General features: G+C 41.0%; 1 protein-coding gene across 5 annotated transcripts in view; it reads left to right on the top strand.

Moving 5' to 3' along the window:
• cdk14 (cyclin-dependent kinase 14) overlaps positions 1-15,098 on the top strand; it is a 196,794-nt gene that overhangs the window by 110,178 nt on the left and 71,518 nt on the right. For all 5 annotated transcript variants that reach the window (XM_044208669.1, XM_044208671.1, XM_044208670.1 and 2 more), the window contains 2 exons: positions 1,877-1,997; positions 8,097-8,190. In XM_044208669.1, coding sequence (XP_044064604.1) covers positions 1,877-1,997; positions 8,097-8,190 — 215 coding nt within the window. The remainder of the gene's footprint in view (positions 1-1,876; positions 1,998-8,096; positions 8,191-15,098) is intronic.

The raw sequence follows: 15,098 nt of genomic DNA, 5'->3' as shown, positions 1-15,098 counted from the left end.
CCTCCCACCTCTCATTTATTCTTTGCTCTGCCCTTCTTCTTCCCACACACAGGGGACTAGCAGCAGGGCAGGAAGTCCTTTTTTACCAAGCTAAATGCTTTAATTAAGCTCCCCGACCGCTTGGGAAGAGACAAAGAGGTAATGCCATCAGTCTCATTAAAGCTCGCTGCATCTGCACTCTGCTCTACCATTAGCTGCCATGGGAGTACTGTCACCGGATACTTAACTAACCTAAGGTTTGTGTCACCGCATAGATGAATGCTAGAACGGGGTTAGAATAACCTGGAGACCCTCGTGCACTAAAAAATGAACATTTTAAGTTTTTTTGTGGTTCTCCTAAAGCCTCTCCTAGTTTCAAATAACAGGTACAAAAGTAGCTGGCTGTAGTATCACAGTTGATTAACCATACTGCAATGTAAAAACGGCCAATGATGTCTGATTCACTTGATGGAAACAGGGGTTTTGGTCCTTTGGGTTTATCTGACTGATATTCACATCACACGGTTTCCCACTGAAACCTCAAAGGTCTTCCATCATGATCTCTATTTGAAGAGGCAATGTCAGGCTTGTCGCGGTTGAATGTACAGAAGTCCTGTCCAAAGACTGGCTGCAATGAGTCAACAATGGAAACAGAGGGATAGTCTGCACAATGAATGTTGCAAGCAATATTACAAGCTCCCAAGAATGCAATGAGGCAATGTTTCAACCATCAAGCTCTTTGTCAGGCAAACCTAAATTATTTAGAAGGAAAAAAAGTTCTACAACGTGAAACGTTTTGGATACACACAGGGAACGCGATGTCCCATGTACCTATGGGACATAGTGGAGAGACGTGAGGCACGAAATACTGTGTGAGGTGAAAGGGACAGGTGCATGCCGGTGTTCTGAAAAACAACAGGAAGTTAGTTATTGTAGTTTGGCCCGCTCACCAACACAGTCAACAGCAGCAGCAGTGGCTGTGACACACAGCTCATGGAGGCAATTAAGGTACTTAATTACATCAGACTCCTTCTCAGTGACCAGGGACTCAGAGTCCTAACTCAAATCTGAACACACAGACATGATACACTTTCCTTTATCTCCAATGTCCATCGCTAATAAACGTCCATAAATCTGCTTAGAAATCAGAAAAAAGACGCTAGATCATTGTAACTCTAGAACTTGCCTAAGAATGACCAGGTTTTGAAATTTTCCTCAGTATCCAAGTAATCCACTGATAGCTGTCTGTACATCCATGGGTACATTACAAACAGGAACTGCTAATAGCTAATTCGGCATACGTTCAAGGGTGCCAATTTGCCGAAATGTAAACAAATATAGGCTAAAAGCACAGTCAGTAGCAATGAGAAATCATGTTGTCATTAACAACATGTTATTAACAATTACTCTGTCCCTATATTTTATCAGATTGACTTGGAATTTGCTGAGCACGTTCATGGGGGATAAACCCTTTTGCTTAATTCAACATTTTATGTGGGGTTTTATGAACATGGGAGCCTCTGTGATCTGCCAATGGGTCTCAAGACCTGTAGCCTTTTTGTCTTATTATGTTCTGCTGCTGTATTGTTGTACATTTTTAATCTGCTAATTCATTTTTTAAGTGTTCATCAGAATTCTGAGCTGTTATGTTCTGTGCCTTAATTTGCATGTCCTTGCTGTATCCTAATTCTTACAGTATGCTACAATGGCTCAATTTCCGCACACAGGACATTCAAATCTCTTCATATCATATTCTATACATTGTAGTGTGTGTATAACCAGATGTCTGCTGCAGTGAGTCTGGCTGCTCCTCTCCGGTTTTCTGCTTTGTTTTCCTGGTGAAGGTCATTCAATGATAATGCTTTCTGAGACAGTGTTGTTGTGTTGCTCCCCTCAGGCCTGGCCAGGGCCAAGTCGGTCCCCAGCCATACCTACTCCAATGAGGTGGTGACCCTGTGGTACCGGCCTCCAGATGTCCTGCTGGGATCCACAGACTACTCCACCTGCCTGGACATGTGGTGAGTACTCCTAACCCCTGACCCCGAGATCTCCCCATACTCTCATCATGCACTCTTTGTGTAATTTATCCTTGATTTATTCAGGTAGTCCAATTAAGATCTAGATCTGTTTTGGGTTTTTTTCTACGAGAAATTCATGACGTAGACGAAAACCCATTAAAACCCACTTATCTGTTGCTCATCCTAACCTCAGGGTGGTTTCCCCTAGTATTCTGTAGATTGTTTCTTGGATGAATCTGTTGTATCTTAGTTTCTTCCTCTTGGTCACCCTTCACCTCCTGTAATCATCCTCCCACTGACAGTGTGGATCTGGAGAGGCAGAATCACACACATTCATCACATTCACACTTTATTGCACACACAGATGGAGCTGCTACGGATATGGATGACACAACTACCAAAATACAACGTGTGATTAACATTGAACTCTTACTAGCCTAACAACAGGCACGTTAGAAGATAGAAATTCCAGTAGGGCTGAAAGATGAATGTAATTGCATTTTCTCTGATCAATATTGCGAAAACAATTTACATTTAAAAGTTGTTGTTTTTTCCAAAAAAAATATATAATATCTAAGTACCATTAGATATTTTTATGTTGAGAAAAATATCAATTTCGCTAACATTTAGCACGATGTTACATTCATGGTGTACTACATTACTCAATATTCATTATTAAAAACAAAAAAAGGCATTATATTTACTGCTAACAGTGGCAGTTTGTATATCTGGACTGATACTGCTGACAGCTCTGCACTGTAGCTGCGTTAGCTAACGGCTTTCACAGCACCAAGTCCTGAAGAAATTCGAATGCCTTTTTACTCTCTGCCAGCTCATTGACTTAACAACTACCAAGCTAAGTGCTGACCAGCACGTCTGGTCAGAAAATGACAAGAATCGAATAGCGAGGTTGTTTGTGTACAGAGAGACTCTTTAACAGCGCAGTCCACTTCCAAACGATACATAGTGGTGCTTCTACTTTATCAAGAAACCATCTTTGGCTGAGTATAAAAAGCACAGAGAGCTTATAATGTATACTGGACAACAGTAATTGCACTCATTCAATTTGCGATTTTGACATTAAGGCGATTAATCGGCCCTAGTTTTAAGAATAAATTAGCTGTTTTGTATATAATATGTATTCTGTACGGCTTAGCGAAACCAGTGTGATCTAGCTGCCTTGCAAGAACGACAGGTCTGATGGAGCTGCTCTACAGTTCATTCTGGAGAAGGGGACCAAAATATGGGGTTGATATTGTTTTGTTTTTTTAAAATCAGATATGTTACTTTCCATCTTTGGTATATGCATATAACGTTTTGATTGTTATACAAGTGGTCAGCACTTCACTAGTTAGTGATGTTGCAGCTGATACCGGAGCTTGGAGACATGTTTGTTTCTGCTTTATCGTCTTAAGATAATTACATAATTGATGATGTCTGTCCTAATGAGTAGCATGCATACACCCAACAGTAATGAATCATAATGACTAAACAACAACAAGACAAACAGAAGAACACAGATCATACTTTTTAATAAAAAAATTATTAATCTGCAATTATGTTCCACCTAAACTTTTATTTGGACTACTAAGACAATCTCTTCAGAATTTGAAGTTATATCTGATTCATCGTTTGGTCGTTTCCTCACTTAGAAATGTGAGATTTAAAATCAAGCTGAGCAGAACTGCAGCAAATGCTTGAACAGGAAATGGAAACTGAGTATGCCCCGGAGGTGGAGGAATCTGTGTCCACTCCTACACCGGCCATTTTCCACCCAGTGTCCCTTACCTCTGAAGCTTCCTTCCAACAATACTGGTGTTGGACTCTCAGTCAAACCTTGGTGACCCCTTCTCTCTGGACAGGCAGTCAGCAGGGACATCCCATAAACCCCCAGCTGCATTCTCCAGCTTCCAATTGAAAGGGGGGGGGCTTTGGGGAACTGGGAGGCAGAGGGATAGTGTGTCTACCTCAAGGGTATTTGCAGGTGGGCAAATCCACAGGGTGGTGATCCATCCCTCTGACAGTCACCCTGCGTCGCACACACTCACCCCTGGTCACTTAGGAAGCAGTCTTCCATGAAGAAGCACCTCTTGCAGGACCAAAAGGTTCTCTTCCTGCCATGAGAAGCATCCATCACAGCAGCCTGCCAGCTGTGAGGAGGGAGGATGTGATGGAAGACAGGAACTGCTCTATTTTTACCCTCCTTAGCTGCAGCTCTCACACACGTCTGTCAATCAGACTCCACACTGAAATCACTCAAGTGTGATCATGTGCAGATTTATTGTACAGGTTTAGTTATGGTAGACTGCTGCACTGCAAAACATCTTATGTGGTAAGGCTGATGTTATTCTATATTTTTCTTACTGTCAACAAATCCCATGAAAAGACCAGAACCAACAGTTCCCTGCCCTGTCTGTGGCTCTCAGCTCCAAGCCCATTGGTTCCTACTGAAGATGTTAATCTTTAAAAATGCTTCATAAATATATAGGCTAGGTGCATTTAAAAACGGCTCAGTAATTTGAAAAAAAGAGCTGGTCACATTATTCAAACAGGAGGAAATAGTGCATTTTTTGTGTTTTTTTCCAGTTTCAGATTAATCCACGTTTATACTGAGTATTTTCCACCAGTGGAGCTCTATGGCACAGAGGAATGAGATATGTCAGGCTTTGCATACACACACAATGGAATCATATTGCTGCCTCATTTCTAAGTGCACAATGTGACATTCTGAGCACAGTAAAAAAAGAAAAGCACATAAATTATATTTTGTAGAGAAACTAGTATGTCTCTATCCACTGCTTCCCCCAGGGCTTCTTACCTACTGACAGATAATCTGACTAACTATCAGAAATGACCTTCTCCAGTTCTCTGATTGGAAATGGCCCACTATAATACTCACTGTCAGGTTGAGCATGTGTGTAGGTAAAACTTGAAAGTGCACAGAGTAGGGATGTTAAGAGAGCCAGACAGGACACGGACAGATAAATTGCTCTGAATCCCAGTGGGTAGGTCACTTCCAGTCCTTCAGCAGCAGCATCTTCACATGATGAAGAGTACACACCAGGAGAAGTGTCTTTGCCACTATGTCTTTTTGAGAATTCCTATTTGAAAAAGTAAAGATCAAGTTTTATGAACTTAAAGGGACTTTTCACCCCAAAATCACCTGTAGTGCTATTTATCCGTCTAGATTGTTTTGGTGTGAGTTTTGGCCCGTAGAGATGTCTGCCTTTTTTGAATATAATGGGACTGTATGGCACTCGGCTTGCGGGGCTCAACGCGCCAAAAAAATACATTTGAAAAACTCAACAGCAACATCTCTTTCCAGAAACCATGACCCGGTTACTCAAGATAATCCACAGATTTGTTGTGAGCAGTTTCAGGTAGGAACTATCGGTAGAAAGAAAATAGCACTACAGTTAAGAGGAAAAATATGTATTTTTGATTTTGGGGTGAACTGTCCCTTTTAAGTATCTTTTTTTTCTGTATTGTATTAAAAACGACATATATCCTGGATCAGTTTGACCCTTTTAAAACCATTAGTGAGTGAAGGGTGACCACGAGACAGAATCACTTGTTTAGACAGATGTGTGCAGTGCGAATGGATTTGTTGTGGGCCTGCAGCAGAGGCTTTCCTCTCAGCCAGGTCTGCTGCCATCAGGAGGGTTCATTAACTGTCAGTGAGCAAACAGGCCTGTGTTTACTGTTTGCTAAAACTTAAGGAGCGCATCTGGCCCCAGTGACTGACTGATTCACTGAGATATCACAGTCACATCACCCCCAGCACTCCTATTACAATAACAGCCGTGTTAAAACTCTATACTGTAAACACACCGAGTGTCTCTGAGCCAGCAATTGAATAGGAATAGGATTAAAATTAGGAAAATTAGTAATATGCACTATTTAAATAGATAAGTAAAAGTGATAACAGATATTAGTAGTATGTCTTTGGATTACATGAATTCAAGTCTTCTATTTCTAGCAACAACACACTGATGTGACTGCACAATCAGTATATTAGTCATCACTTTCTGGAATTTGAAAAAGGTGATTTTGTGTTTTAAAAATGTGTATTTATGGAATTCTGAAGACGTTTTTGGTATGAGTGTGCCTATTTTATTTACATAGCTTTTATTAACAAGCAACACAAACACAAATATAATAGAAGGCAAAATCCCACCACAATCAAAGATAAAGGCTGCACTTTGCTGTCTGCTATGTGTATTTACATATAAATTCGTACATATGCACATATGTGTACATGCAAACATATAAATACATCCTCACACATTATATGAAGGGTATACAATTAACAAAGTAAAACGTTCACTTTTTCCACCAAACACTCACTTTCTGCCTTCACCACATGTCTTCTGGCTGTCCTTTGTTCTGAATAAATAAGCCACTGTGAAAGTAACCACGGTCGCTGAGAGAGCATATGAGGGCTCTTCGAGTACACTGATACATTGGAAAAGAAGTGGGAAATATTACAAAAGCATGATAACATAGAATAACATAGAAGCCGTCTGACTTAAAGGAAAGTAATGGACGAGTCCTGGAACTTTACATAGGTCCACAGTGAGAACCCTGTATACAGACTGGCTATCCTTTCAATATTCATGGGTTGAAGTTGCTAATAGCTTGGTTTTGTGCCTTTAATTTGAAATATTTTCTTCCTACAGGAATTCAAATTATTTTGTGTTTTCTCTTGAAATGTTTGTCAGACTGGAAATGCATTCAGTCCATTATAGTACCCAAAAACTCTTTTGAGATTAACAGCTCTTTAACACTGCTATAATCAATTTCGGTATATTATGGATATAATGGATCACATGACTACATGTACGTTAATGGACAAATCCACAAACAATAATCACCCTACGCTGCAGCTTGATGCTATAAAAAGGGGGTTTCATGTCATGATACCGCGGCTCCAACCCCGATCACTGCTGCGCAGACTCTGGATCCAAATGACGTCACCAGCGCAAGATGGCAGCTCCCGTATGCGGGATATTTTAGCTTCATTTTTGTTAAGTGAGAGAAAGTGGAGACGCGACGTCCATCTTTATATACAGTCCATGAGGTGGACACAGACGTGATTCAAAATGAACGATAATGTTCCAACATGTCTACTGGATGTGGAAATAGGCAACTGTTTGCTAAGCTCTTCATAAAACTGATAATTTGTGAGTGTTGTGTTTACAGCTTTTTCCACTTCCAAAAATCACTTAATGCAGGTTTAAATGAATGTGACGCACCTCTCCTGTTCAGCATAGTCACACAGTCCTTCTGTCACTGTCGTTGGGGAGGAACATCATCATCCAATATCAGATGATAACCATATGACTGACCTGACATCAAACTGATTGAAAGGTATAACCCCATAGATGAAAATGGTGTTGTTTTGAAGCTGACCTTTGTCCATACTCAAATACACACCGCAGCTAACTGTTCTGTACACACTGCAGAAATTCTGGCGGCTGAGGTTACATCTGAGTCATGGAGATGGACGGATCTCCACGATACAGGATTTCATTAACAGCAGGCTTCACGAATGTTAAAATGGAAGGAATGTAGAAATTCTGAGGGATGAATTTCTTGTAAGAATTTCTGTCTCTCTTGTGTTTCGGCTCAGAGAGGGAGTGTGCACTGAGCCTGAAAGTAATCTGTCAGGAGGCAATAGCCCTTTGACAAATGAGCGCTGGCAACACACACACACACACACACACACACACACCCTTCACTCTCCCTCTTTACTGGGCTTGATATTTCTCCTCACAGGTTATACTGATCTACCAATTTACTGATTCCAACCTACAGTTACAGTCTAACAGCCTTTAGGAAGAAAAGAAATCAGTCCCTTTTCAGAATGACTTCTACAGACTGGGTTTAGATGTATACAAAGACCAAACCAGTCTTTGTTAAATTTCAGTTGTGTTTTTCAGTGATTTTAATGATGGTACTATTTTGGCAGCAAATCTGTAGACGATATCACGACAAATTAAAACAATCTACTGGACTTGTAATTATTTGTTGTATAGGCTTTTAACAGAGTCGGTAGTGAATGGGGAGGCCTCATCATGTGTTGTTTTTCTCTTCAAGGGGAGTGGGCTGCATTTTCATTGAGATGATCCAAGGAGTGGCTGCCTTTCCTGGGATGAAGGACATCCAGGACCAGCTGGAGAGGATATTCCTGGTGAGTCACTGATGCTGCAGTGTCTGAGTGTGTGCACCGTATATGTATGTGTTCTGACGGCAGCTGTTGTAGAAAACCTCCTCCCATGCAGCCTACATCAGTGCTGCTGGATCTCCTTTTCTTTCTGTCCAACAACAGTAGGAATAGGGCTGAGTACTGATACAGGTGTCAATACAATACCGGTTCAGTAGTGATACCTTACTTTGAGGAATATGAATACTTTTCCCAAACTTCTCAAACACATGCAAGAACTTTGCTGTGAAGCCATCAAAATGCTGATCCTGTTTCAGACGTCATTAGATTGGTCAGTGGTTGGATATTGAACCTGGCCTGGACCGACCGACATGAAACTGACACCATCCATCCGTTGTTTGCTGGGTAGTAAAAACATGTTATAAAAAGTGCGTGCAAAGTTCTAATTTAAATCAGGAAATATTAAAGAATATGTAAACAAGACCTGACAAATCATTTGCTGCTAACTTCCAGTGCTCAACAGTTTTTGATAGTAGAAGGACATAATGAACAAATTTCAGTACTCAAGAAGTAATGAGGTTCAATACCTGGCCCTAAGTAGGGATGCAGGGGGTAAAATAAAAATGTGTTGTCATCATAATCGATTCCTCAAATGTTTGTTACCCTCAAACGAGAGAAATGCTCAGTCATGTACTTAGATCTTATACAAACTAGATATCAGGTCTGTACCCAAAAGAGTTTTCCAAGTTTACTGTGATTTGCCAATTTGGGCCAATGCTTTAAATATTTTGAACATTCACGTGGCATGAAAAGGCGTTTGTTATTTTATTTAAGGTACTTCCTGTTGTTTGTTATACATTTAGATCTTTTTTCTGCCCAATTGCACTACAGTTCAGCGCACCTGCAGCGCACCTCCTAAACTCCGACAATAGCTGACATGTGAAGTCAACATTTTAGTGCCTTTACTGGCATCTAACATGATCACCTTTAATAATCATGTCCAAACAGTCAAAGAAATAAAAAGTATGCGTCCTAATTGTAGTTCAATAATAAGATCCTAACACATTGCGGAGCGTGTCTCCTGCATGGCTGCTGACAGCGCTGTCAGCTGAAGTGTTGATCACGCAGGACGGCAGCAGAGGAAGCGGTGCCAGCTTCTGATCTAGTTCCAAAGTAGTCTAGCATCCTTCAACAAAGCAGAAACAATGATGGAGACACGGGGCGTCTGCTCTGCTTTTCAATCACCCTTCTCCCTATTTCCACCACACTTAGGTTTGCATTTGAGACACAGCAGCAAAGAAAACGTCTGATGCCTCGACTGACAAAATTAAATCAGTTGCTCTTTGACTGATGATTGGATGCATCTACCTTTAGGGGGCCCTACGTGATACATATTATATAGTGAAGGTCGATAGGCTCTCATTGACATATACATTTTATAATTTACACAGTAAATATGTTGTGTGGACACAAAGATATTTTTGTTATCCTTGTCTTTTTAAAAGTGCAATGCTTATAAAGCTGCAAAAATGTGTGTGTATTTAAAATACTATACAGGTTAATCAGGCTCATTAGTATGAAATGAAACAGCTTTCTGTGAGACAAATATCACCTGGACCATGAATCTTGCTTTCTGTTGTCACATGCTGATGGCAGGGTCAGAGTGTGCTATAAACAGCATGAATCACTGCTTCCATCCTGCCTCGTAACAAAGGTACAAGCTGATAGTCTAGTGATTTTGTGTTTTCTACACACACATTAGGCCCATTAATAACAGTCAAGTCTCATTTGAATGCCGCAGCATACACTAGCACTGCTGCTGACCAGGTGTATCCATCTGTGGCCCGGAGTCTGTTTCAAACTGGACTGCCTCCAGCAGGATCTCACACCCACGCACATGTCACAAAGCACCTACCGACTCAAAATGCTTCCAGGAACATCAACACGGTGCTTTTTAAGAAGATGAAACACAGGGTTTGCAGCATAAATGCAAAGCTGAAAAATGAGTGGGAACTCCCTGATGCTACTGAGTCAACAGGGACCACAGGAACATGGCTGGAACATTTCTGGAGGCCCTATCTGGTACTTTACAGGTGAACAACACTACAGTGGCCATTAAGTAATTACATATATGTATGTATCTCTGCATTGGATTGTAGGATGGCATAAATATTTTAAAGTGAAGTGAGGTCTCATGAATCCTGAAGCCTGATCTGCCATCCCCCCATCTAATTCCATCCCCGATCTCTTAATTGAAGCAGAGTGTAACAGGGCAGACGTAATGGATTTATATTCATAGGCTGGAAGGGCCTGAATAATTAATGTAGAAAATTACAGAGATGAGAGTATGAGAAGGGTTCTACCAGGGAAGAAGTCAAGTATGGAGACAAAGCATGTTCACTGCTGTTTGGCCTCTGGGCTGAAGGGTAAAGATAGGCATCTGAGAATGGATGGATTTTGGATGAAGGGATGGGGAGAGGTAGGGGAAGCCCTGCAGGTAGGGGGTCTCTCACAAAGCGGAGGAGAGGGAGATGAAGAAAAACGCTTCTTATTGATTGGCTTTTGTGCCAGAAGGGAAAAGCGGGCCTTCCTGCACACATCTGTAAGAGGCTCCAGCCCTCAGTGATCCCAGCTCCCCTCTCAGGCACAAAGACACACCATGATGATGGACGAGAGAGGAAAGAACAGTGGGATGGCTGCTGGCCAGACTGACGATGAGGCTCAGCTGCACACTGCTTAGAAATCGCCTTTATTTTTTTTTACTTTCTGGCGCCATCATGGACGTTCACTGGAGAATTTAATTTATGCAACTAATGTCAACATACATGACAGTCAGGCTAAACAAAGAGCTTGAATACCTGAAAGAGAATCCCTTATAAAAAATGATTTGGTGTGACTTTAGATCCATTAAACCGCTGCAGAAGAAGAGGGCGCACCGAGATGACATAATTAAATGAGTGCCAGTCAAACCTCAAACGGTGAAAAACGTGATGGAAATATTGCATTTATGCTTGTTTCGTGTATTAATTTGAGGAACGTTACAGTCTCCTCATCGCTCCACTACGGTTTTTGGTCTCTTCAAATGTAGGGCCCTATTTTAATGGCCCAGGCACAATGACCAGCATAAAGTGGTGTTTAAAATGCTACTTTTGCCAAAAATGTTATAGATTCTCTAAGAATCACCATTATTCATTTACAGATCAATGCAGACTGCTTTACCAACATTCCTGCTTTAATCACATTAAACATTTATTTTTAATGCTGATTTAAATGCTAGTCTCCAATCTACTAGTTGGAGAGTGTTTTTTACTTTTTACCTTAGGCCTAATTACTGAGATCATGGTTTTTCTGTGAAATAAAATCATTGTCATCATTTCAGGTGCTGTCACTTTCAGTTTTACCTCCAAATGGAGTGGTTTAGATAATCTGGCTTAAATGTTGGCTTGTTTACAACCTGACTGACTGCTCGTGTTTCTTGCCCCTTTGGACCTATCTTTTGAGAGATGTCACAGCGTTCCCAGATCTCAACAATCACTTTGGCGGGTACAGTGTTATCATAACCGAAAGAACCGATGGTCAGAGCTACAAAAATACAAGACAAGGTGATTTATTACCCGTTTTCCTAGTGGTGAAGATTCATACAGCATTATAAAAGCCATTACTAACCATGTCAAGCATGTAGTAAGACTACAGGACAGTCATATCTAAATATCAGGAGTTCCTATAACCCTGACTTCCATAAACATAACTCTCTTTACTCTCTTTGATATTCCAGCTATTTTTCTCTGATATTTTTATTGAAATGTACCTTTGTTTATAACACAGCACTATAATTATATTCCTTTCTCTAAAAAAATACTGATGGGCCAAACTTAGCCTTTGCTGTTTCTCATTCAAATCACATTCTGTGTTTGTGTTGGTGTGTATTCATTCAGCTGTCAGCTAGAGGTAGAAGAGAGAGATGAATATGGAAATGTGGAGGTTTGAGCGCAAAACCAGTCCACCTGTCAGAGTGAGCCTGGTGTTGACATTTCCATCCGTCCTGCTTGCTCTGCGGCCCTGTGTGTCTGCTGCTGGGCTGTCAGGCAGGTCAGAGTTTGGATGCACAGCCTCAGAGACTTGTGTGAAGGGCACCATCAATGAATTATGCGGAGTCAGAAGCATCTTAAAGGCCATGTTGTTTGAAGAGAGGAAGAGAAAGGTCAGCTTCCATCACTGTTTGAGAGGCACTCTGCCAGGAGTGGAGTCGGCACAACACAAGGTCCGCAGAGCTGGATTGTCACAAGGCGGCCTGGAGTTTTTCTCATGTTAGCCAAACCTTCAGTGTAACGGAGCGTTTGCATTCTTGCAGAAAAACATCGGCTCTTGCATCGGATTCTTGGGGGGGAGTGTGAGAGTACGTGGGAGCTAAGTTAGTGGCAAATAGTAAATAACTTTGCAAGTTTTGTAACCTGTCATCTTCTGTTCTGATTACCAGAACAGAATGACTTTTGCACAGACCCACAGGCCACGATGCGAACGTTGCTAACAGTAGTCAGATTACTACAACGAATTTTGCAACAAGCCTGGTTGCTGCATCTGAAGGCTAATATCTCATGACAGATGTTTTCTAGTTTGGCCTTAATATGATTATAATTTGGTTTTGTATGATTTTAATTCAGAAACACACTTTAATAAATGAGCACCCCACCAATGTAGCATTGCACTTCTATGACATCATTAGACTCATGCTGGACAGTTTAACAAAAAAAGGATCAAAATCGATGCAGCAGAACATCAGGTACGGTGTTTTTTATTCCACACATTCTTTTTCCTTGTCAAGACCTTGCGCCTACATTACCCACAATGCAATTTAACCCCAACAGTTCAGTCGGAGATCTGTGTGTGTTATGCTAATAGCGGCTAATGTAGCCTCGAGTCTCTAGCCTCAAACAGAGATGAGGAGCGGGCTACAGAGGTCTGGTAAGCTCCCTTCTTTCTAACTGACGTTGACGTAAGTGACTTCACACAGCTCCATCTGGAGACACAAAAGCCTTTATACAACGTTTTGCAAATTCGCAGTACTCCCTAAGACCTGTAAACAGACTTTGATGTGTAAAATTTGTGGAGTTTCCCTTTAATTTATCCATCATCTTTAATCGCAGGATGGGCAAGAAACACGAGCAGTCAGACAATCTGGTTGTAAACAAACCACCAGGTTAGTCGAACGTATTTTGAAGAGAAAACGAAGCAGAACGGTAAAATTATTACCCAAACATCCATCACAGCTTACTGGTTTGTCCTGCTATACTTACCATAGTTTTCCTGTGCAAGGAGGGACTTTTACCAACATTACTGGGGGAACTCACTTTCAGTTTATCTCCACATAAAGTGGTAGCTAATCTGACTGAAGTGTTGGTTTGTTTCCAGTCTGTCTGGTCACCATCGGACCGATGGTGCTTCCTGCTCCACCTGACTTCATTGTGTGCCCAGATTCAGCAATATCATAACCAATAGAAAAATGATAATAATAAAAAATAATAATAATAATAATAATAAGTTGTAGTAAACCAGAATTGTCCTTTAACTGGAGCAGTCAGTTGAGTCATTCTTCGTGCTCTAAATACATTGACACTTTTATTGATCAACAATAAAAGAATGAAAGTCCCATAGTAGCTTTTAGATTATATATATATACATACATTCAGGGAGATGAAACACATCATTTTGTTAATTTACTACTAAAAAACTTTAAGGCCAACAATTTCAAAGTCTTGACCTGATTTAAATCCTGTCCAGAGCACACGTGTGATTTTTCTTCCCATACCCCAGTGTGAAGTAGAGCTGCTGCAGACACTAGCCCTCTGATAATGAATGCCCTGTCCTGTTAGACACCTTTTGCTGTAAGGTGGATTTCTGAGTATTTGTGCACAAGTGGTCCCTTCCCCTGTTTTGGGATTTTATCAGGGTGCAATTTGAGTTTTGTTGGGTGTTCAGGAAGAATTAGTTGTAGTTTGTATCCTGATGGATAGGAACCCATTTACACCAACATAGAAGGAAAAGAAAAACTCTTTTCTTCACAAACCTCCGCTCATCACTAATGTGTCCATTAACAATTAACCACTGAATCAGGCTCCTGTGGCAAATAGATAAATAAATAAATCCTCAAAAGGCTTTCTTCCCTCTGATACCACACCTCCACAGTGTTATTATCCATGACAACATTAAGGCTGTGCCGTTCCATTCCTGGGCTTATCACCATTCCTTCAGAGCTGCATGTGCACGTCTCGGTAAGCAAGACGCAAATACATGCTTTTATATATTCACAGAAACAGTGTCTGTTTCAGATGCATGCTGATGTCTTTAGTAATGAAATAGCTGTATCCGCAGGCATGCAGTCTGCTCTGGCCTCTGTTTTTCTTCAGATAGGTGTGAACATGGCTTTGTGTCTCTCTATACCTCTCTCTCACACACTCTCTGAGAATGTCTGTGTGAATTAAAGTTGTGGTGGATGAGCCAAGGCTCAGGCGAGCTGGTTAACTAGCTGTCACCACACAAAAGATTACATCCACTGGAAGGACTATATGAATATGGACAGGTCTATCTGTAGGAAATAGCCTGCCAGGCAGAGGTGAGTGTGCTGGTGTGTGTGTGTTTGTGTGTTTGATAACAAGCTGCCTCCTTATATTAGTGTGACTGAAATAGCTGTTTGTGGTGAAATATGAACACTGCCAATCTGACAGCCATGAATAACATGATAGCTTATGTTTCTGTACTTACGCCTTGCTATTTACACCAACACATTGTCTAAGTGTACATGATCATAATAATCTAATTATGGTCATTAATCAGAGTACGGCATTACTGCAATTAAGATGTTTATGTTGCTAACAGGACGGTTTCATTAAAATTCATGTTGCCATACTGTCTGATTAATGGCTATAGATGCTGCCTCC

Source organism: Siniperca chuatsi, linkage group LG9 (genome assembly GCF_020085105.1).
Source record: "Siniperca chuatsi isolate FFG_IHB_CAS linkage group LG9, ASM2008510v1, whole genome shotgun sequence".
Lineage (NCBI taxonomy): Eukaryota > Metazoa > Chordata > Actinopteri > Centrarchiformes > Sinipercidae > Siniperca > Siniperca chuatsi.
Note: the sequence above shows the minus strand (reverse complement) of the source record. Positions and strands in the feature narration are given on the sequence as shown.